Source organism: Nerophis ophidion, linkage group LG18, assembly GCF_033978795.1.
Source record: "Nerophis ophidion isolate RoL-2023_Sa linkage group LG18, RoL_Noph_v1.0, whole genome shotgun sequence".
Taxonomy (NCBI): domain Eukaryota; kingdom Metazoa; phylum Chordata; class Actinopteri; order Syngnathiformes; family Syngnathidae; genus Nerophis; species Nerophis ophidion.
This window is the reverse complement of record NC_084628.1, coordinates 17,516,743-17,539,755: the sequence shown is the minus strand read 5'-3', so window position 1 is coordinate 17,539,755 and position 23,013 is coordinate 17,516,743. Positions and strand designations below refer to the sequence as shown.

General features: G+C 36.1%; 1 protein-coding gene across 1 annotated transcript in view; it reads left to right on the top strand.

The window, feature by feature from the left end:
- The window catches only part of hnf1ba (HNF1 homeobox Ba), a 41,910-nt gene extending 19,701 nt beyond the window's left edge, over nt 1-22,209 (top strand). The window contains exons 5-10 of the mRNA XM_061878383.1: nt 8,516-8,670; nt 12,083-12,209; nt 12,277-12,459; nt 16,397-16,515; nt 16,660-16,704; nt 22,053-22,209. Of these exons, the coding sequence (XP_061734367.1) occupies nt 8,516-8,670; nt 12,083-12,209; nt 12,277-12,459; nt 16,397-16,515; nt 16,660-16,704; nt 22,053-22,073 (650 nt within the window). The 3' untranslated portion in view covers nt 22,074-22,209. The remainder of the gene's footprint in view (nt 1-8,515; nt 8,671-12,082; nt 12,210-12,276; nt 12,460-16,396; nt 16,516-16,659; nt 16,705-22,052) is intronic.
- The last annotated feature ends 804 nt before the right edge of the window (nt 22,210-23,013 follow it).

The following is a 23,013-nucleotide window of genomic DNA, read 5'->3' as shown; positions in this document are numbered from 1 at the left end:
GCGCTTTGACACTATTTCCACATTCACTCATTCACACACACATTCACACACTGATGGCGGGAGCTGCCATGCAAGGCACTAACAAGGACCCATCAGGAGCAAGGGTGAAGTGTCTTGCTCAAGGACACAACAGACGTGACTAGGATGGTAGAAGGTGGGGATTGAACCAGAAACCCTCAGGTTGCTGGCACAGCCACTCTCCCAACTGCGCCACGCTGTCCCCAAGTCCAAAATGATTATGCAGCAATAAAAAAAAAAAGTATTGATATCATACATTGCATGTACATACAGTACATACACACCTTCAAATTTAATGTGTGTTATTTATTTTCATGACTATTTATGTTGCATATTGTCACTGAAGGCATCAAAACTATGAAGAAACACACGAGGAGTTACTTGACAAAAAAAAGTGAAATAGCTGAAAACATGTTTTATATTTTAGTTTCTTCAAAATAGCCACCCTTTGCTCTAATTACTTTTTCGCATACTCTTGACATTCTCTCGATGAGCTTGAAGAGGTAGTCACCTGAAATGATTTTCCCTTCATAGGTGTGCTTGAAGCTCATCAAGAGAATGCCAAGAGTGTACAAAGGGTGGCTATTTTGAAGAAACTAGAACATAAAACATGTTTTCAGTTACAATAGGAAAATTAACTTTAAGCATTCGGTGTGTGAATGTGATTGTGAATGTTGTCTGTCTATCTGTGTTGTCCCTGCGATAAGGTGGCGACTTGTCCAGGGTGTACCCCACCCTCAGCCCGATTGTAGCTGAGATAGGCACCAGCGCTCCCTGCGACCGCAAAGGGAATAAGCGGTAGAAAATGGATGGATGGATGGCATTTGACTCCATTTTACAGCGGTGACACAAAATCAATGAGTCGATCATTGCTCACATTCAGCAGTGTTTCTTTATCAAACCTGTCAGTATGTGTCGATGAGTCTCTGCTCGCTGCGCTAGGGCGTTCCCGCTGTCTCACCTGGGTCACGGACGGGAAGATGGGAGATCCACAACACAATTAAAGCTTGTCTCTGCAACTGGCACAGCTTGTGTGTGAGAGAGCATAGGATAAGAATGTGTTTGACATTGCTTGTAATTGTGTAATGTTTACTCGGTGGATATCAGAGAGGGCCTGTATCGGCAAACATGCGTCTGATTGTCAGTGGTGCTGCTTGGACGGGAGGGGAGGCGCATTCCTTTTAGACCTCTGGTAAGACACTGCATTTAGTCCATAGACATGGGATTGTAACAGAGCAGTGTGGTGACAATAACGTTGCTGGGAGTCGTTGCAGAGTGCATGTAGTCAGACACACACGGTGTGGCCTTGGCTGAGCTCATCAGATAGCAGCAATGGACGCAGGTCAATGTGTTTGTTTGCTCCGTCCTTCCTCACTCGGAGGCAAAGAGCGAGCAGGTGAGCTCAGTGGATGACGACAGGACCGCTACAATCTATAGCAGTGGTTCTCAACCTTTTTTCAGTGACGTACCCCCTGTGAACATTTTTTTAATTCAAGTAACCCCTAATCAGAGCAAAGTATTTTTGGTTGAAAAAAAGAGATAAAGAAGTAAAACACAGCATTATGTCATCAGTTTCTGATTTAGTAAATTGTAAAACAGTGCAAAATATTGCTCATTTGTAGTGGTCTTTCTTGAACTATTTGGAAAAAAAGATATAAAAATAACTAGTGATTCCATCCATCCATCCATTTTCTACCGCTTATTCCCTTTTTGGGGTCGCGGGGGGCGCTGGCGCCTATCTCAGCTACAATCGGGCGGAAGGCGGGGTACACCCTGGACAAGTCGCCACCTCATCGCAGGGCCAACACAGATAGACAGACAACATTCACACTCACATTCACACACTAGGGCCAATTTAGTGTTGCCAATCAACCTATCCCCAGGTGCATGTCTTTGGAGGTGGGAGGAAGCCGGAGTACCCGGAGGGAACCCACGCATTCACGGGGAGAACATGCAAACTCCACACAGAAAGTTCCCGAGCCTGGATTTGAACCCAGGACTGCAGGAACTTCATATTGTGAGGCAGACGCACTAACCCCTCTTCCACCGTGAAGCCCAACTAGTGATTCAATTATAAATAAAGATTTCTACACATAGAAGTAATCATCAACTTAAAGTGCCCTCTTTGGGGATTGTAATAGAGATCCATCTGGATTCATGAACTTAATTCTAAACATTTCTTCACAAAAAAAAGAAATCTTTAAGATCAGTATTTATGGAACATGTCCACAAAAAATCTAGCTGTCAACACTGAATATTGCATTGTTCCACTTCTTTTCACATTTTATGACATTACATTCATATTTTGTTGAAGTATTATTCAATAAATATATTTACAAAGGATTTTTGAATTGTTGCTATTTTTAGAATATTTTTGAAAAATCTGAAGTACCCCTTGGCATATCTTCAAGTACCCCCGGGGGTACGCGTACCCCCATTTGAGAACCACTGATATATAGTATAGGATCTGGAGCAGCGCCTTTAAACATCAAACCTTTAGTTGTTCTATTATGGCGTTTAAAGAACAAGAATAACACACCATAGAGCTTGGACCTCCACCAAAGTCAAACTGGTGCTTTATTTGAGTTTATTTGTTAGCCAGCAAACCACTTCCTGTTTCACAGAAGCCGGATGACAGAGCTTGTTACAAATTAATCAATCAGTCAATCAAAGTTTATTTATATAGATATACATGTATATACATTTGACACTGATTGTTATCAGTCTGGTACTCTTGTCTTGCTCTGTATATTGTACAGTATTTTGTATATTGTACAGGATTGCTTATTATTTTTATTGGATAGTAGTCTATTTATTTCAATTCTTAGTTTTATCTTCATTACTTCTTGTGTAATTTATTTTTTTCCCATATTTGTTCCCACTACCGCACCTTAAATTGGAGTCCTTAATCTCGTTATATACAAATATAATGACCAAAAAGTCCATTCTATTCCATTCTATTCTATATAGCCCTAAATCACAAGTGTCTCAAAGGGCTGCACAAGACACAACGACTCAGCTCCCACATCAAATGCCTACCGGTGGATTTTTAATCACCAAAAACTGACAATACATTCCGAAAGTGTTTCTCAGCTGTGGTCTCTATGGGCTGCGGCAGTACTCTGTTGTAATACAAGTTTCCACCACTTGTGGCAGTAATGACAATATCAAACAAAAAGAAGAAGTCTGCAGCTAAAGTCATATAATTGCACCTTTTTTTTAAATTTAACGTATCGTTCACAATCATTATGACAGACAAAAAGACACATGTTTTTAGTTTTTTTTTCCGCATTCTAACATATAAAAATCAGCTCGTTCTTCGTGGCTAGCAATGCAGCTAATGGGAGCAATCCATTGTACCTCTAAATCCCTTTCAAAAATGGATTCAAAAACCGTCAATAATACTTACTTTACATTCCGTAATCTGTATAATAACCAAACTGTGGTACCATTGTTATTGTAAGAGCGAACAGCAAGGAACTCTTTTTCTATCGTACTAACACATCGGTGTGCTACGGTGTTAGCCGTAGAAGCTAACTACGGAAAGAGATAAGCTAGCTTTTACGTCACCACAAAACGCGTTTGAATACTGACTGAAAAACATGAACAATTATATTAGAGTATATGTAAAGTATTAGCGCACGTTTCATGTTTTGTTTGTACACGGCTGGCTCAACAGCGTATGCACTGGAGTGTAAGGTGATGTGCTGCATGCATCATGATCAATAGTACAGTGACTTACTCGATGGTCAGTTGTCCGTTTGGTCCAACTGGCTGGAGATGTTTCCAGTTGATTTGGCTAAGTAATCCATTAATTCGGCATGGCTTTGCTGAAAAGGTTTAGTTTTGCAGCGTGACCATGTCATTTCTCTCGACCTTTGTGACCTTATGTGGGCTCTACCGAGGATGTTGTTGTGGTTTGTGTTGAGGTTCGTGCAACCCTTTGAGACACTAGTGATTTAGGGCTATATGAATAATCATTGATTGATTGATTGATTGACTCCTGTCTGCTCCAACGTTTCAGCCTCTTCTTCGTGCTGGCTTCTATAAGCAGCAGTTCATCCTGCGTATATTTAGTTTAAAAAATGTAAGGTTGTGAATCATCATTAGTCCAAAAATGGTCCACTCGCGTTTGATTCCCGGCAGTAGGAACACATTTGTTGCAGGAAGTCACAAGTGCGCTGCTACGGAAACGGAAATAAATGCGGCGAATTGGTTCCAGCTGTGCATAATATGACCATAATGCGGTACATATTGTACATACTACATATGAACATGTCCGTTACTACATCATATACATGCTTGCAGTATAAAACGTTTTGAAATTGTTTTAGCAGGCTTTAACCTACTCAGTGGCCTAGTGGTTAGAGTGTCCGCCCTGAGATCGGTAGGTTGTGAGTTCAAACCCCAGCAGAGTCATACCAAGACTATAAAAATGGGACCCATTACCGCCCTGATTGGCAATCAACATCAAGGGTTGGAATTGGGGGTTAAATCACCAAAAATGATTCCCAGGCGCGGCACCGCTGCTGCCCACTGCTCACCTCACCTCCTAGGGAGTGATCCAGGGGATGGGTCAAATGCAGAGGACCAATTTCACCACAACTAGTGTGTGTGTGACAATCATTGGTACTTTAACTTTAACTTTAACTTTAACTTTGAAGGCTAAGCTGGTGTCTCCCATTAGTCGCATCTTGCAAGTGTTGTCATCTTTAAAATCTTAAAAAAAACGACAACATATGTTCTTGTCTCTCATAATGATTATGAACGATAGGCACAATTCCAAAAAAGTGCATTTCCCCTTTAAGTGCAAAATTTATGACTAAAATGGTGAAGCTGTATTTCCATTTACACTTTCATTTTATCATGTTTATTTAAGAAACATGTATTATTTCAATTTATTATTAATTTAGTTTAAACGTATGTATTTTTATTTTAGCACATTTATTTTTCAAGGTGGTAGAGGGGTTAGTGCGTCTGCCTCACAATACGAAGGTCCTGAGTAGTCAGGGTTTAATCCCGGACTCAGGACCTTTATGTGTGGAGTTTGCATGTCCTCCCCGTGAATGCGTGGGTTCCCTACGGGTACTCCGGCTTCCTCCCACCTCCAAAGACATGCACCTGGGGATAGGTTGATTGGCAACACTAGATTGGCCCTAGTGTGTGAATGTTGTTTGTTTATCTGTGTTGGCGCTGCAATGAGGTGGCGACTTGTCCAGGGTGTACCCCGCTTTCCGCCCGATTGTAGCTGAGATAGGCACCAGCGCCCCCCGTTACCCCAAAGGGAATAAGCGGTAGGAAATGGATGGATGGATGGATTGATGGATTTTTTTTTTCATCAGTTTCCATTAGATTCCTTTTTTGCAGTATATCTGATAAGTATTTATTTTAGTAATCAGCCTGACCTAAGCCTTGATAATAATCTCTGTGATTAAAGCATGCTTTCATGTCAATATTTATCCTGCTCAACTGTAAGTAGTTAATACATAATTATTTATTATGATTAAAATTAAGAGTAAGATGACTCATTTAGTGTTAGTATTTGAAGGAGTGGAACATTTGGGCTCTGAGGTAAAAAAAAAAAGATTAAGAATTGTTTATGAATGGCTTGAAATACAGAATACAGTAAATCCCATATATGCAGTTCGGCATTCACGCACTGTTTCCTTTCTCTATTTTAGGTTGTAAAAAATTAAAAAAATTTGAATTGTAAATTTATTGAAAGTGGTTAAATGGAAGGAGAAAAAAGAGAAGAATGCTGCATCTATCACTCTAGCAGAGGGCGCTGTCTCACAAATTAATACACAACATGTTTCAGCAGAAAGATGCTTTGACAAGATGTGATGTTGTTTTGCAAGGGCAATTCTGTAAATTGTACGCTTGTAATAGGGTTTACTGAATTTTAAAATGTGTTTTATGACTATAAAATGCATGTTATAGGGCAGTAATTCTTAACCTTGTTGGCGGTACCGAACCCCCCCAGTTTCATATATGCATTCACCGAACCCTTCTTTAATGAAAAATTAAAAGTTTTTTTTTTCAAATTCAAGACAAAGTTGTATGTTTTTGGTAACACTTTAGTATGGGTAACATATTCTTAGTAACAAAAACTTTATTTAGAGTTATTTGGACACTAGGGGAACATATTCTAAGTGATAAAGACTTAATTTAGAGTTATTTGGTTAGGGTCAGGGTTAGAGGGTTAGGGTTATAATAAGGCCATTAATAAGGACTTGATGATGACTAGTTAAGAGCCAATATGTTACTAATTTTAACAATTTTAATAAGAAACTAATTAATGGTGAATATGTTCCCCATACTAAAGTGTTACCATGTTTTTATTTTAATGGTGCATGAACATCACCTTGTTCAAACAATAAACCAACACAGTGCATGAAATCACAATAAATTACACACCTGCAAATCAGTCAGCTGATAGGGAGAAGTTGGTATTTACACGATGAGTCGGGTGTGTTTTGACCTCCGCCGAACCCCTGAGGCCGACTCACCGAACCCCTAGGGTTCGATCGAACCCAGGTTAAGAACCACTGTTATGGGGTTTTTAGTACTAAAACTATTTTAGGGTTTTAATGGCTGCGTCCATTATTCACACTTTTTCGCCAATCACTGTGGGTTTTGGAAGATAACCTCTAACTATATCTGATATATACTTTCGTCAGCCCAAAAAATGTGAAAACAAAAACAAGAATAAGTACTTGAAAATTGTTTTTAATGACTTTGAAAGTCATTATCAACTCACAATAGAAAATTGAAAAGGCCTTATAAGTTAGCCGTATTGTAAAGTGGTGCCCACTCAAATATGAGGCCAAATAATTAGGAGATCCTAAATAAAAGTGAACAAAAACTAGCAAAGTGTCGAGACCAGGCCCTATCTTTAAATGAAAAATAGTTTTTTTTAAAATCCTGAATCCCTCCCAAAATGTAATCACTTGTTTCTTATCCTTTTTCAGACATTTCTTGAACAAAACAAAATGTTCCCATATATATTTTTTTTATCTCAGTAGCTAACTAAAAACGGACAAGCATAAAAAACAGCAAATACATAAACTTCTAGTGGAGGTAATAAATCTGTCTGTTGCTTCCAAATCTGAGTTGGCGGGCTGAAATAAATGGAGGGAACCCTCTTGTCAGTCATCCATTTTCTTTGTCTCTGTGGGTGGATGCGGGCCTGAAGTTCAACCGTATGACGTAAATGCAAGGTAGCGTATTAGAAATATTCAAAAATCAAATTAGTTTTTTGTTATCTCATTTCGGACCTGTCCTGAAAGTTTCATCAAAATCTGCTCATAACTGTTTGAGTTATGTTGCTAACAGCAATAATTGAGAATAAAAACATGGCCAACGATCACAGTCAGCAAATCGACTAGTTAAAGTAAATGCTCAAAGTAATTCATCATTTTGTAAATGTTTCAGAATAGCATTATCAAAAAAGTCACAAAATTCCAATGTCCTAGTTTGATTGAATGCAGCATCAGATACCTTAGGTCAGGAGTGTCCAAACTCTTCTGACAGTGGCCACTTTGTTACATTTTGTACATAAAAGATGGGAAAATCAACCCAATGTTGGTTCATACATACTGAACTAACGCAAAACATCCACTTGCTAGCAATTTGCAACCCGTAGCTAATTTTTTAACAGCCCGCGGCACAATGGTCAGCATTCTGATATCAGCAAGTTGGTTTTTTTTGCTAACTTTGAAAGTATACTCCTTAGCGTCAAATATTTCGTTGCTTGACATATGATACCTTTTAGCATGTTAACGTTATCATGCAAAGTTGTTTTTTTTGCTAATTAAGAAGGTATACAGCATGGTCACAATTATTCTGCTAGCATTTTAAACATTTTTGTTAGGTATACAACACAGTGTAGTATATTTTGGTACTTGACCTACGTTACAGTTAGCATTTCAGCATGCTAACCATAGCATGCTACCTTTTTCAAGCTAATTTAGCAGGTATTTCACTAATGCTAACTGTTAGCATGCTATTATTAGCATTTTAGCATATTATATATTTTTTAGCTCATTTGTTCATATTTGTTATTATTATAATTTCGTTTTTATTTGTACTGTAAAGTTAAAATTTGAATGACAATAAAAAGGAAGTCTAAGTCTAATTATTAAAACTAACTTGACGTTATCTAGACAGCATGCTAACTGTTAGCATTTCAGTTTGGCTTTGGCTCTTTAGCATTTACATGAAATGTTTAACGAAATTGCATTTGTTATTCGAACAAAATCTATACATTGTACTGGTCGAGGCTGCAATTTGGACACACCTGCCCTACCAAGTTGAAAAATTGTGGTAATATGGATATCACTACTGATATCACAATCTGTATTTTTGGACGTTAGGGAGACTGAAAACTAATAATGATGTGAAACTTTTCAGGAAACATATCTTACAGATCCAATGACCTTTTTGTTCATAGCGGTCCTGGTGTCTCCAAGTAACGTTCTTTCTTTGTGTGCGTCAGTGCGATACAGCCAAGGTCCCGGCGAGGTCACGTCCTCCACCAGCATCAGCCACCACGGCAGCAGCGCCATGGCCACCAGCCAGTCGGTGCTCCAGCAGGTGTCTCCGGGAGGACTGGACCCCAGCCACAGTCTGCTGTCACCCGACGCCAAAATGGTGAGTGAGCACACCTAGGGGGGGCGCCCAGATTAGATAAGCGAGGCCCTGCCTTTAACATAAACGCACCCAGGGGCCCGGCCTCCTCTCCCATGGAGACAACAATTAGCACTTTGTGTATTTGGAGGCCGCGCCGGCCTGTAGCGTGCACCATGACAGTGTCAGCGAGCGTGCTCGTCCTTTGGGCCGACAAAGAAACATTGTGTTCTTATTGATTAAACGCCAAGCGGAGCGCTGCCAGATAAAAGACGCATACATTTGATTTTGTTTAGTTTTTTTTTAGGCTTCTCCCGTCTGCCCTGGTCCAATATTTGGTTTGCGACAAGGAAACTTGTGTGCAGCATTAGAAAGGTGGTGCAACAGTACTTTCAATATGATGACTCACCGTTCTGAAGCACTTTGAAGACATACAACACACCCCTAGACAACTATTTGACTATTTTTATTACACTTGTCACCAACATATTTAGCTCTTCATCATGCCAATAGTAGTAGGGCCACTCTGTCAGTGCAGGTATTGTTTGTGCATTTTTTAATAGACATTTTCTTCTTTATCAGTGAGTGTGAGCCTCCTTATAAAAGTCTACACTCACCGTCCACAACATTAAGTACACTTGCAACGCACATATAACGACATCTAAAACAAGAGATGTACTGGATATACTGCATGCCACTAATATTTCTACTCACTCAATATGATAAATATTAAATACGGAAATAAGTATTTTTATGTATCTGTAGGGTGTTTTCTTCAGGATTTAGTTCAATAATATCACAATTTATATGAAATGCTTTTCCACTTTTTGAATCAAATTTGTACATATCGTATTTGCTGATGCTGTTCTGTTGTTATTGTTTTTGTTGTCTCTGTTTTATCCCCCTCCTGTCCCCACAATTTCCCCCTTTGTCTTCCTTTTTTTCTCTTTCTATCCGGTCCTGCTCCGGTCCGGCTGCGCTAAACATTGATATAAATCCATTCAATAAAGTCAACTACAAATAAGACAACAAGAGATGTAAATCTGTACAGCAAATATGGGCATCTGCATCAACAATAAGATTTGCCTAAATAACTAGGACAAAAAAATTTAATAATCACATGCATATATATATATATATATATATATATATATATATATATATATATACACATATATATATATATATATATATACACATACAAGTATATCCTGTATATATTTATACATACATATGATTTGCCTAAATAACTAGGACAAAACATTTTAATAATCACTGAATAGGGATTTATGTATATATATATATATATATATATATATATATATATATATATATATATATATATATATATATATATATATCCTGTAATATTTATATATACATATGTATAAAATGCTTTAATCACTAATGAGAGATTTTATGTATTATATATATTTCATATAGATATCATCTATATATAGCATAGAGCATCTAAAGCATTATATATATATATATATATATATATATACATATATATATATATATATATATATATATATATATATACGTATATATATATATATATATATATATATATATATATATATATATGTATATATATATGTCCACCCATCAATTCTCTACCGCTTATTCCCTTTGGGGTCGCGGGGGGCGCTGTGATATTATTTATATATATATATATATATTCTTATATAGACTTGTATGTATTTATATAAATAAATATTTCTATATTTATATATAAAGGTGTATATATATATATATATATATATATATATATATATATATAGGTGTGTGTGTGTATGTATGTATATATGTATATGTATGTATCTTCATTATTTTTGGATGATGTTTATGTACAAATATTCACAACCAAAATATAATTTCAGATATAGAATGTAAATATATTATATAACTTTTTTTTTTTTAATATTTTGTCCCCCAAAATAGCTTGAAAATATAAAACTGCTTTGAATTAAGCACGTTGCTGCTAAAATCTTAAAAATCAAATGTTCAAAATTTAAAAGAGAGAAATTTTTGACATATGCACTCTGCAGTTGATATATTTTCAATAAAATAAAATAAAAAATTGTAAAGAATAAATCAAATCAATTGACCTATGCACACTACAGTTATTTAAGAAAAAACAACTTACATGCACAAACATTTTATTAAAAGATAATCATATATATGTTTTTGATTATATTTGTTCATATTTAGTTGATTTAATTTGTTTTACTAATACTATTGACTTTTTTCCATAACATTTATTTTGATAAAATAATTTTCTAATATATTTTCTTTTTATTTTTAGATTTAAAAACAAAAATAAAAAAAAAGGAAAAAAAGAAAATATTTTTAGATTTGAAAACAACAAGGGCTTCACGGTGGCAGAGGGGTTAGTGCGTCTGCCTCACAATACGACGTTCCTGCAGTCCTGGGTTCAAATCCAGGCTCGGGAACTTTCTGTGTGGAGTTTGCATGTCCTCCCCGTGAATGCGTGGGTTCCCTCCGGGTACTCCGGCTTTCTCCCACTTCCAAAGACATTCACCTGGGGATAGGTTGATTGGCAACACTAAATTGGCCCTAGTGTGTGAATGTGAGTGTGAATGTTGTCTGTCTATCTGTGTTGGCCCTGCGATGAGGTGGCGACTTGTCCAGGGTGTACCCCGCCTTCCGCCCGATTGTAGCTGAGATAGGCACCAGCGCCCCCCGCGACCCCGTAAGGGACAAGCGGTAGGAAATGGATGGATGGATGGATGGATTTAAAAACAATAGTTTGTCTTCCTATATTTATAGCAGTCATGTGTGCTGACATTTTGGGTGCCAAAGCCAGAAAAAAGAGCACTCATTGCAAAAAATAGTTACATTTTTTTTCTGAATTATTTAAAAATTAAGTTTGTAAAAGCTGTCAAGCTGTTTGGGGAATAATTCTCACAATGACTCAAATATTTGGGGGGATATTCAATTGAATAAAATTAAAAACAACTTAATTTGTCGCTGCTGGCCAATTGAAGGCACGTAGAGCAGCAAATAATGAAGCAAAGGCAATTAGACTTTTAACAGCTGTAAACACAAACTATGCAGATAAAACAGCGCACAAATAGAAAATAATGAGACATTAGATAAAGTTAATGCTAAAAAATGCTAATATATGCAATCAGGAGAATTAATAATTGTTAATCACAATTAAATGAAGAAAAAAAACAGAAATCATAGTTTTTTCATTGAGAGCAAAAGATTTCTCTGCAGTGCATGTTTTTAGTCACTATTTTTATCATTCAGAATTTTTATTAATAGGGTTTAATGTATGTAATCATTTATTTATGTCACATGTTCCTTCATTTTTCAGTAAATAATGTATGAATCGAAATGACAAGGAATATCCTTGAATCTATCGTGCCAGTGCAATATTAATTCATATAATATCTTGCCCCAGATCTCCGGCTCTGGCGGAGGCCTCCCCCCAGTGAGCACGTTGACCAACATCCACAGTTCTCATCTCAGCCACCAGCAGACACAGAACCTCATCATGCCTCTCTCTGGAGTCATGGCCATCGCACAGAGTACGTCCTCCCACTCTCTGACGCCATAGTGTGTTTCTTTCCTTACCGCCGGACGCTTTGCCGCCAGGTTTAAACACGTCGCAGTCTCAGACGGTGCCGGTGATCAACAGCGTGGCGGGGAGCTTGGCGGCGTTGCAACCTGTCCAATTCTCGCAGCAGTTGCACAGCCCACACCAGCAGAGCCTGATGCAGCAGTCGCCCAGTCACATGAGCCAGCAGCCCTTCATGGCCACCGTCACACACTCGCACAGTCAGTATCAACATAATGACAAATTATCTGTATACTTTTGTCAATTTAGCTACAAACTAAGCTAATCTACTGGGGATTATATAGAATATAAGAATCCTTTATTGCAACCTTGTGTCCAAATATCTAGTAATGTTGTGGGTTTTGTTGTCATGAATTCATAAAAGAAATTATAAGATTTTCTAAGCAAGCCCTCTTATGTTGTATTTGTTGTTACATCTACAAAACCCAAAACTATTGAAGTTGGCACGTTGTGCAAATCTTAAATAAAAACAGAATACGATGCTTTGAAAATCCTTTTCAACTTATATTCAATTGAATAGACTGCACAGACATTAATCGATAACTAATGGCAGCAACACATTGCAAAAAATTTGGCACAGCAGAGACATTTTTACCACTGTGTTAGATGGCCTTTCCTTTTAACATCACTCGGTAAACGCTTGGGAAGCTTTTCAGGTGGAATTCCTTCCCATTCTTGCTTGATGTAGAGCTTAAGTTGTTCAACAGTCCGGGGTCTCCATTGTCGTATTTTACGCTTCATAATGCGCCACACATTTTCAATAGGAGACTGGTCTGGACTTCATGCATGCCATTCTAGTACCCGTACTTTACGAAGCCACGCTGTTGTAACACGTGCAGAATGTGGCTTGGCATTGTCTTGCTAAAATAAGCAGGGGCGTCCATGAAAAAGACGTTGTTTGGATGGCAATATATATTGCTCCAAAAGCTGTATGTGCCTTTCAGCTTTAATGGTGCCTTCACAGATGTGTAAGTTACCCATGCCTTGGGCACTAATACACCCCCATACCATCACAGATGCTGCCTTTTGAGCGTTGCGTCTATAACAATCCAGATAGTTTGTTTCCTCTTTGATCCGAAATACATGACGTCCACAGTTTCCAAAAACAATTTGAAATGTGGACTCGTCAGACCACAGAACACTTTTGTAATTTGCATAAGTCTATCTTAGATGAGCTCAGGCCCACCGACGCCGGCGGCGTTTCTGGGTGTTGTTGACAAATGGCTTTCGCTTTGCATAGTATAGTTTTAACTTGCACTTACGGATGTAGCGACCAACTGCAGTTACTGACAGTGGTTTTCTGAAGTTTTCATGAGCCCATGTGGTGATATCCTTTACACACTGATGGCGCTTTTTGATGCAGTACCACCTGAGGGATCCAAGGTCACGGGCATTCAATGTTGGTTTTCAACCTTGCCACTTATGTGCAGTGATTTCTTTAAATTCTCTGAACCTTTTGATGATATTATGGACGGTAGAAGGGTGAAATCACTAAATTCCTTGCAATAGCTCATTGAGAAATGTTTTTCTTAAACTGTTCGACAATTTGCTCACGCATTTGTTGTGAATGACTGATCATTTCATGAAAGCTGCTTTTATACTGTACCCAATCATGGCACCTGTCTGTTCCCAATTAGCATGTTCACATGTGGGATGTTCAAAACTAAGTGTTTGATGAGCATTCCTTAACTTTCTCAGTCTTTTTGCCACTTGTTCCAGCTTTTTGAAACATGTTGCAGGCATCAAGTTCCAAATGAGCTACTATTTGTAAAAAATAACAATGTTCAGCAGTTCGAACATTAAGTATCTTGTCTTTGAAGTCTATCCAATTGACTATAGGTTGAAAAGGATTTGCAAATCATTGTATTCTGATTTTATTTACGATTTACACAGTGTGCCAACGTCACTGGTTTTTGGTTTTCTATCATGTGCCCATAGTAGCAGCGATTGCACACTCATACACTGTGTTTGAATTTTTTTTTAAACCATACACCTCCAGGAAATCAATATATGTATTACAAAAATATGTTTTTGAATATATTGTGATACAATTGTTATTTATTTATTTAACATTTTTTAAAGAGACATTCAAAAATGCATACATAATCAAATATAAAATAATAAGATACAAAGGGAAACTACAGTACTATTAAATACATTTTTTTTGATATTTTTTGAAATCTCATAAAATTATTTACACAAAATATTTAAAACTAAATATTTTAATTTAAATAATACATTTTAATTAAAACAAAAAAATGAATTTGTTTAATTAAATATACTAACAATAATAGTAATTATAATAAAAAGCATCATTATACAAAAATGTCAATACTAAGAAATTAAATATATTACTGTGAATTAAATCAATTATATGAAACTTAATATTTCATAATAATTATTGAGAACATTTACAATTAAAATGATTATTGTGAAAAATACAAAAGTTATTTAAAAGTGTATTCAAATTACACATAATAATGCTAATGATAATATTAACAATAGTAATTATTATAAAAAGGAAAGTATTATTAAAGATGAATTTAAAATGTTTTGCTATATAATAACATAGTAAATATATGAAAATATTAACATCCAAACATTAACATTTAAATAACACATTTAAAATTAAATATGCAAATACTATTTTTAATTTGTTTATTTATACATACTAACATAAATAGTAATAATAATCATCATATACAAAAAATTTCAAAAATATTGTCCAATATGATTCAAATCAATTATATAAACTAAATATTTTATATTAAATATTGAGAACACTTAGAATTAAAATGTTTAATGTGAAAAATACAAAAGTCATTTAAAAGTCTATTTATATTAGACATGATAATGATAATATTAGTAACAATAGTAGTGATCATTATTACAAAGAGAAAGTTGTATATTTTATTTTAAATGTGCTATTCAATTGTTAATGTTTAGTTTGAAGTATTTCTATTTATTTATTATGTTTTTATTGCACAAAACAATTTTAAAATGAGATTTAATAATACTTTCTCTTTGTAATAATTCATGGATGGATGGATTATTACAAAGAGAAAGTATTATTATTTCGCAAAACAATTTTAAAATGAGATTTAATAATACTTTCTCTTTGTAATAATCCATGGATGGATGGATTATTACAAAGAGAAAGTATTATTAAATCTCATTTTAAAATTGTTTTGTGATATAAAAACATAATAAATAAATAGAAATACTTCAAACTAAACATTAACAATTGAATAACACATTTAAATTAAAATATATAACATTTTTGTTTTTATTTGTTTAAAAATACATGCTAATGATAAAAATAATAATAATAACAATTATCATTATACAAAAACGTCAATACTAAGAAATGAAAGAAAATACTGTGAATTTAAATCAACGATATGAAACCAAATATTGTAAAATATTATTCAAATTTATAATAGGAAACTCAATATTTAAACTAAATATTAACGTACAACTAAAATGATGAATGTGGAAAAAAATACAAAAGCCAAAAAAAGTATATTTTAATTACACGTAACAAAGATAATGAAAATAATAATAATAATAATGGCTTCACGGTGGAAGAGGAGTTAGTGCGTTTGCCTCACAATACGAAGGTCCTGCAGTCCTGGGTTCAAATCCAGGCTCGGGATCTTTCTGTGTGGAGTTTGCATGTTCTCCCTGTGACTGCGTGGGTTCCCTCCGGGTACTCCGGCTTCCTCCCACTTCCAAAGACATGCACCTGGGGATAGGTTGATTGGCAACACTAAATTGGCCCTAGTGTGTGAATGTGAGTGTGAATGTTGTCTGTCTATCTGTGTTGGCCCTGCGATGAGGTGGCGACTTGTCCAGGGTGTACCCCGCCTTCCGCCCGATTGTAGCTGAGATAGGCGCCAGCGCCCCCCGCGACCCCGAAAGGGAATAAGCGGTAGAAAATGGATGGATGGATCATAATATATTTATTTCATCCAGAAAACACGTGTAAGGTCAGAGGTCACTAATTATGTTTAACGACATTGCTCTATGCAATAAGACGTTTTAGTCAAAAGACCTCAAACATTTCCCCTATTTAGGTGACTTGTGAGATATCTCAATGTGATTGTCCATGAATAACATCCTGTGTGTCCTCCACAGTGTACCCTCACAAGCAGGAGCCCCCTCAATATTCCCACCCCTCACGCTTCCCCTCGGCCATGGTGGTGACGGACGCCAACAGCCTCAGCACGCTCAGCTCCATGTCCTCCGGCAAGACGGTGAGTTCCTCCTCCACGGAAACCCTTCCCCCTCCTCCCCACGCTCACCTGTACATAATGGCACCATCATGATGCTGATACCAGGAAATAGACGGCGGCCATAAGATTTGTGTGTGCTGACGTCTTTGATTCCTGTCACATTAGGACGCTCCAGTAAACAAGATGGTGCAACTCGGGGGTCTCTCCTGGGTAAATACTGTTTTATTAGTAGAACTTGTCACCCCACAAATGGATACAGGTGGCACACTCCTCCATACTTCCATTTCCTCTCCGATCTCTCGCTTGCTCCTTCATGCTGAACCTGCCGTGATTGATGCCGCCCTCCTTTGCAGCAGGAAATGAGCCTTGCTCTTCTAATCACGCTTCTCAAGCTCGGTGGAGCTTCCACTTTCTGTCATGCACGGCCAGGGAGGGAGTGATACTGGTGATACCGGTGGCGATACCGGTGCTGGGTGTAGGTCTTCCTCTCCTTCTTCTTTCTAATTGCACTGCTTCCTCTTTCCAACTTTGCTGAGCGCTCTAGCCTGAAACGCCATCATCGGCGGTGCGTTCACACGCTTCATTTCCCACCCTGAGTCCCACGGCATGATCCATGTAACAGCAACACATTTTCTTACAAATCCATGTTTCTGTCCATCGTTCCATCTACAGCAGGGGTCACCAACCTTTTTGAAATCAAGAACTACCAGTTTGATACACACTTAAATAAATTGCCAGAAATAGCCAATTTGCTCAATTTACCTTTAATAAATAAATCTATATGTATAAAAAAAAAAGGGTATTTCTGTCTGTAATTCCGTCGTACATTTTTTTTCCTTTTACGGAAGGTTTTTTGTAGAGAATAAATGATGAAAAAAACACTTAATTGAAAGGTTTAAAATAGGGGAAAACAGAAAAAAAAATAAAAAAAATTTGAAACATAGTTTATCTTCAATTTGGACTCTTTAAAATTCAAAATTCAACCGAAAAAAAGAAGAGAAAAACTAGCCAATTCGATTCTTTTTGAAAAAATTTAAAAAATAATTTATGGAATATCATTGGTAATTTTTCCTGATTAAGATTAATTTTACAATTTTGATGACATGTTTTAAATAGGTTAAAATCCAATCTGCACTTTGTTAGAATATATAACAAATTGGACCAAGCTATATTTCTAACAAAGACAAATCATTATATCTTCTAGATTTTCCAGAGCAAAAAATGTAAAATAAATTCAAAAGACTTGGAAATAAGATTTAAATTTGATTCTAAAGATTTTCTAGATTTTCCAGAATATTTTTTTTTAATTTTAATCATAATAAGTTTGAAAAAATATTTCACAAATATTCTTTGTCGAAAAAACAGAAGCTATAATGAAGAATTAAATTGAAATGTATTTATTATTCTTTACAATAAAAAAATACATTTACTTGAACTTGGATTTAAATTGGCTGGAAAGAAGAGGAAGGAATTTAAAAGGTAAAAAGGTCTATGTGTTTAAAAATCTTAAAATCATTATTAAGGTTGTATTTTTTTCTCTAAAATTGTCTTTCTGAAAGTTGTAAGAAGCAAAGTAAAAAGATAAATTAATTTATTCAAACAAGTGAAGACCAAGTCTTTAAAATATTTTCTTGGATTTTCCAATTCTATTTGAGTTTTGTCTCTCTTAGAATTAAAAATGTCGAGCAAAGCGAGGAAATAAATGAAATTTAAAAAAATAGAGGCAGCTCACTGGTAAGTGCTGCTACTTGAGCTATTTTTAGAACAGGCCAGCGGGCTACTCATCTGGTCCTTACGGGCTACCTGGTGCCCGCGGGCACCGCGTTGGTGACCCCTGATCTACAGTATTAGGGTGATGTTTATGTGCAAATATTCCTGGTCAACATAAAATTACAAGACGATTGAAAGCCCATTGACATTTACGAAGTAATATTCAAATAAAAATGTCCCTGAAAATGTTTGGAAAAATGAAACTACATTGACTACTTAGTTTTTTAAAAATCCATCGTTTAAAAAAAACAAAAACATTTATATATATATACACACTGCATTTAATATATTTTTGAATATAATTGAATGCAATCTAAAAAATGTATCCAATCTATTGACAATTGATTATTGATTTTTGAACAATGACTCACATACTGTTTACAATTATTTTTTAACAAAGTATTATTTTTTCAAATTACTATTTTACTTTTATTGTTATTATTAATTGTACAGATTAGCATTTTTAATGATAATAATATTTGTAATTAATATTATTGTTTTTTATGTGTCTTTGAGGAAGGTTCCATTGCAAAAATAAATTGAAAATAAAATAAAACGTTAGTATTGGAACTTTTGTTTATACACTGTTGTACTGAAATGTTGATGCTCAATAACAATACTTAAAACCAAAAAAATCCATAAAATTAGTAGTTATTTTTAAAATATTAATAATTATTGTTTTTATCATTCTTTTTGTTTTGTTTGTGGTGTGTTTTTGGAGAAGGTTTCACTACAAAAATAACTAGATTTTGCACTGTGTTGTTGATGCTAAAAAAACATACTTAAAAAAAAAAAAAAGTAGATAAAAATAAAAAGATTAATTGCAGATATAAACTGCATTGTCATATACATACTGCAGGTAAAAATATTTGGCCTAAATTTGGAAAAAAAATTATTCAAAAACAAATATTGAATTAAGTTTAAAGTCATGTTTTATAAGTAGACGCTTACAATATTGTTATTATTGAAAATAACATTACACTGACCTGTAACTATAAAATTACACATGAAATATATTAAAACACATCTAAAATGTACAGTAAAAGTCTAAATAATGACTATGAGCACAACATTACAGTACTTCATTTCAGGATTACGTTACAGTACTAAATTAAATCGCTACATCACAGGATTAGGTTATTCCTACCACATTACACTACTTTACAGTACTTTATCACAGTACTACATTACAGTACATTACAATACTACATTACAGCACTACATTACAGGACAACATTACACTACATTACAGGATTACATTACACTACATTACAGCACTACATTACATTACAGTACAACATTACACTACATTACAGTACTACATTACAGTACAACATTACACTACATTACAGTACAACATTACAGTACATTACACTACATTACAGGATTACATTAAACTACATTACAGCACTACATTACAGTACTACATTACACTACATTGCAGTACAACATTACACTACATTACACTACATTACAGGATTACATTAAACTACATTACAGCACTACATTACAGTACTACATTACACTACATTACAGTACATTACACTACATTACAGGATTACATTAAACTACATTACAGCACTACATTACATTACAGTACTACATTAAAGTACTACATTACATCACATTACAGGACTGTGTTACATCACTACATTACAGCACTACACTACATTACATGGCTACATTATACTACATTACAGTACAACATTACACTACTATATTGCAGTACTACATTACAGGACTACGTTAAGGTTCTACATTACACTACTACACTACAGTACTGTATTACACTACATTACACTACTACGTTACAGCACTATATTACAATACTAAATTACAGCACTACCTCACGTTACAGGACTACAGTGCACTCGTACATTACAGTACTACATTGCACTACTATATTACACTATGTTACTGTACTACATTACACTACATTATACTACATTTAAGTACAACATTACACTACATTACACTACTATATTACAGTACTACACTACAGGACTACATTACAGTACTACATTACACCTCTACACTACGGTACTATATTACACTACATAACACTACTACGTTACAGCACTATATTACAATAGTAAATCACAGCACTACATTACTCTACGTTACAGGACTACATTGCACAAAAAATTACACTACTATGTTACAGCACTATATTACAATACTAAATTACAGCACTACATTACTCTACGTTAAAGGACTACATTGCACGAAAAATTACACTACTATGTTACAGCACTATATTACAATACTAAATTACAGCACTACATTAATCTACGTTACAGGACTACATTACACTACTACATTACAGTACTACAGTAAAGTACTATCTATCTATCTACATTACACTACTACATTACAGGACTGTGTTACATCACTACAGTACAGTGCTACACTACATTACAGGACTACATTATACTATTTTACAGTACAACATTACACTACTATAACACAGCACTACATTACAGGACTACGTTACAGTACTACGTTACACTACATTACACTACTACACTACAGTATTATATTACACTACATTACACTACTACTTTACATCACTATATTACAATACTAAATTACAGCACTACATTACTCTATGTTACAGGACTACATTACAGTACTTAATTACACTACATTACAGTACTACATTACACTACATTACAGGACTGTGTTACATCACTACATTACAGCACTACACTACATTACAGGACTACATTGTACTATATTACAGTACAACATTACACTACTATATTACAGTACTACATTACAGGACTACGTTGCAGTACTACATAACACTACTACATTACAGTACTATATTACACTACATTACACTACTACGTTACAGTACTATATTAAAATATTAAATTACAGCAATACATTACTCTATGGTACAGGACTACATTACACTAAATTACACTACTACATTACACTACAACATTACACTACAATACAGTATTACATTACAGTACTATGTTACATTACTACATTACACAACTATACTATACCTACTCAGTGGCCTAGTGGTTAGAGTGTCCGCCCTGAGATCGGTAGGTTGTGAGTTCGAACCCCGGCTGAGTCATACCAAAGACTATAAAAATGGGACCCATTACCTCCCTGCTTGGCACTCAGCATCAAGGGTTGGAATTGGGGGTTAAATCACCAAAATTATTCCCGGGCGCGGTACCGCTGCTTCCCACTGCTCCCCTCACCTCCCAGGGGGTGATCAAGGGGATGGGTCAAATGCAGAGGACACATTTCACCACACCTCGTGTGTGTGTGACAATCATTGGTACTTTAATTTTAACTATATTACACTACGTTACAGGACTACATTACAGGACTACATGAAATGACAGCACTGACGTGGCGTTATTTCCTTTATTTAAGCAGCAATTATTGAGCAGGCCCTCCCAGGTATTTCCTTATCAGTGCTTCTTCCCAGCGTGTTTTACAACACTCCCTGTTGACCCAGCAAGCCGCCCTTCTGCGTGCACACTCACCTGCGCTCGCCTCCATAATGAGCCAGGTCTCGGCCGCAGGTCACCTTCCTTTATCAGGTGTTTGCGGGACCGCTGCGCCGGAGGTCAGCGGCAGAAATAAATTCCACAAACAATCTCGGAGGAGAGGGGCGAGGAATTTATTTGGCCAGGTGTGTCGCGCCGAGTGGTTGTTTGCGTAGGTTTTGTGTGTCAGGAAGTGTCACATGATCAAACTGCTTTTATTGTTTTATGTAACCGTGCCCTACTTTTCTTTTTTTTTTCCTTCTCTTTTTCCAGTGTCCTCTTCAAGCGTGGTGAGAGCGCGCACACCTGACCTCCTCGCTGCCCGGCAACCGGAGCACATTTTTTTCCACCCTCCTCCCGGCGTTACCACGGCAACTGTCCATGCGGATGATGAAGTCAGCGGACAAACAAGCCAGGTCCAAGCGGGATGGATTTTTTTTTTTTTTTTTTCAAACTCAGTATTCCCTTGGCGACCCCCCTCCCCCCCTTTTTTTTTTTTGCAAAGGAACAAACAAAAACAAAACATTTTCAAGCAGAAGTCTTTGAACTGTGCGACGTGAGATCGCCTTCTTCTCCACAGAGTCTTCCATGTTTGTCTTCGGCGCTGACATGACCCGTGTTTTTATTTCCTTTTTTGCGCATACTGTGATTTTCTTGTTGTTCTGACAATCTTGAGAGGACTATGCAACATTGTGCGAGACTTTAAGAAATAAATATATTCTATTATATATGCACTATATGAGTGAAGGCACCAAAGCAAGGAAAGGCAAGCTGCCTGCAGACAAAACAAAGTATAAAGAATCCCCGCTTCGGTTTTGGCCCCACCCACTCCGGATGGGACTCCCCTGTTTTTTGATATTGTTCATAACAAGCCCCCAGCATCCTCAAAGCATGAATTGCGGCAGCAGCTCTCACCACACTGGAATCCACCCCCAAGTCGACAGCCATTCTTAACAGTATTAGTCATTCCCAGCGTGGATGGAGAGACTGGCGCCCCCCCCCCCCCCCCCCATTCCCCCCATGTGTCTCCTGTTGAGCATTAGGTCATTATTAGTCTCTCTATTGTGCTTGTTGTGACTGTTATCTGCTTACTGCCATCTGATTGGAGGGCGCTCGTACGTCTGATTTGCTGTATTATTTTTGTATAAAGTGGAAATCAATCAAATCATTATTTATACCTTCTGGGAAAATATCGAGTAAAGGTTTTTGTTTTTGCAAAGTGACAAAAAGTGTC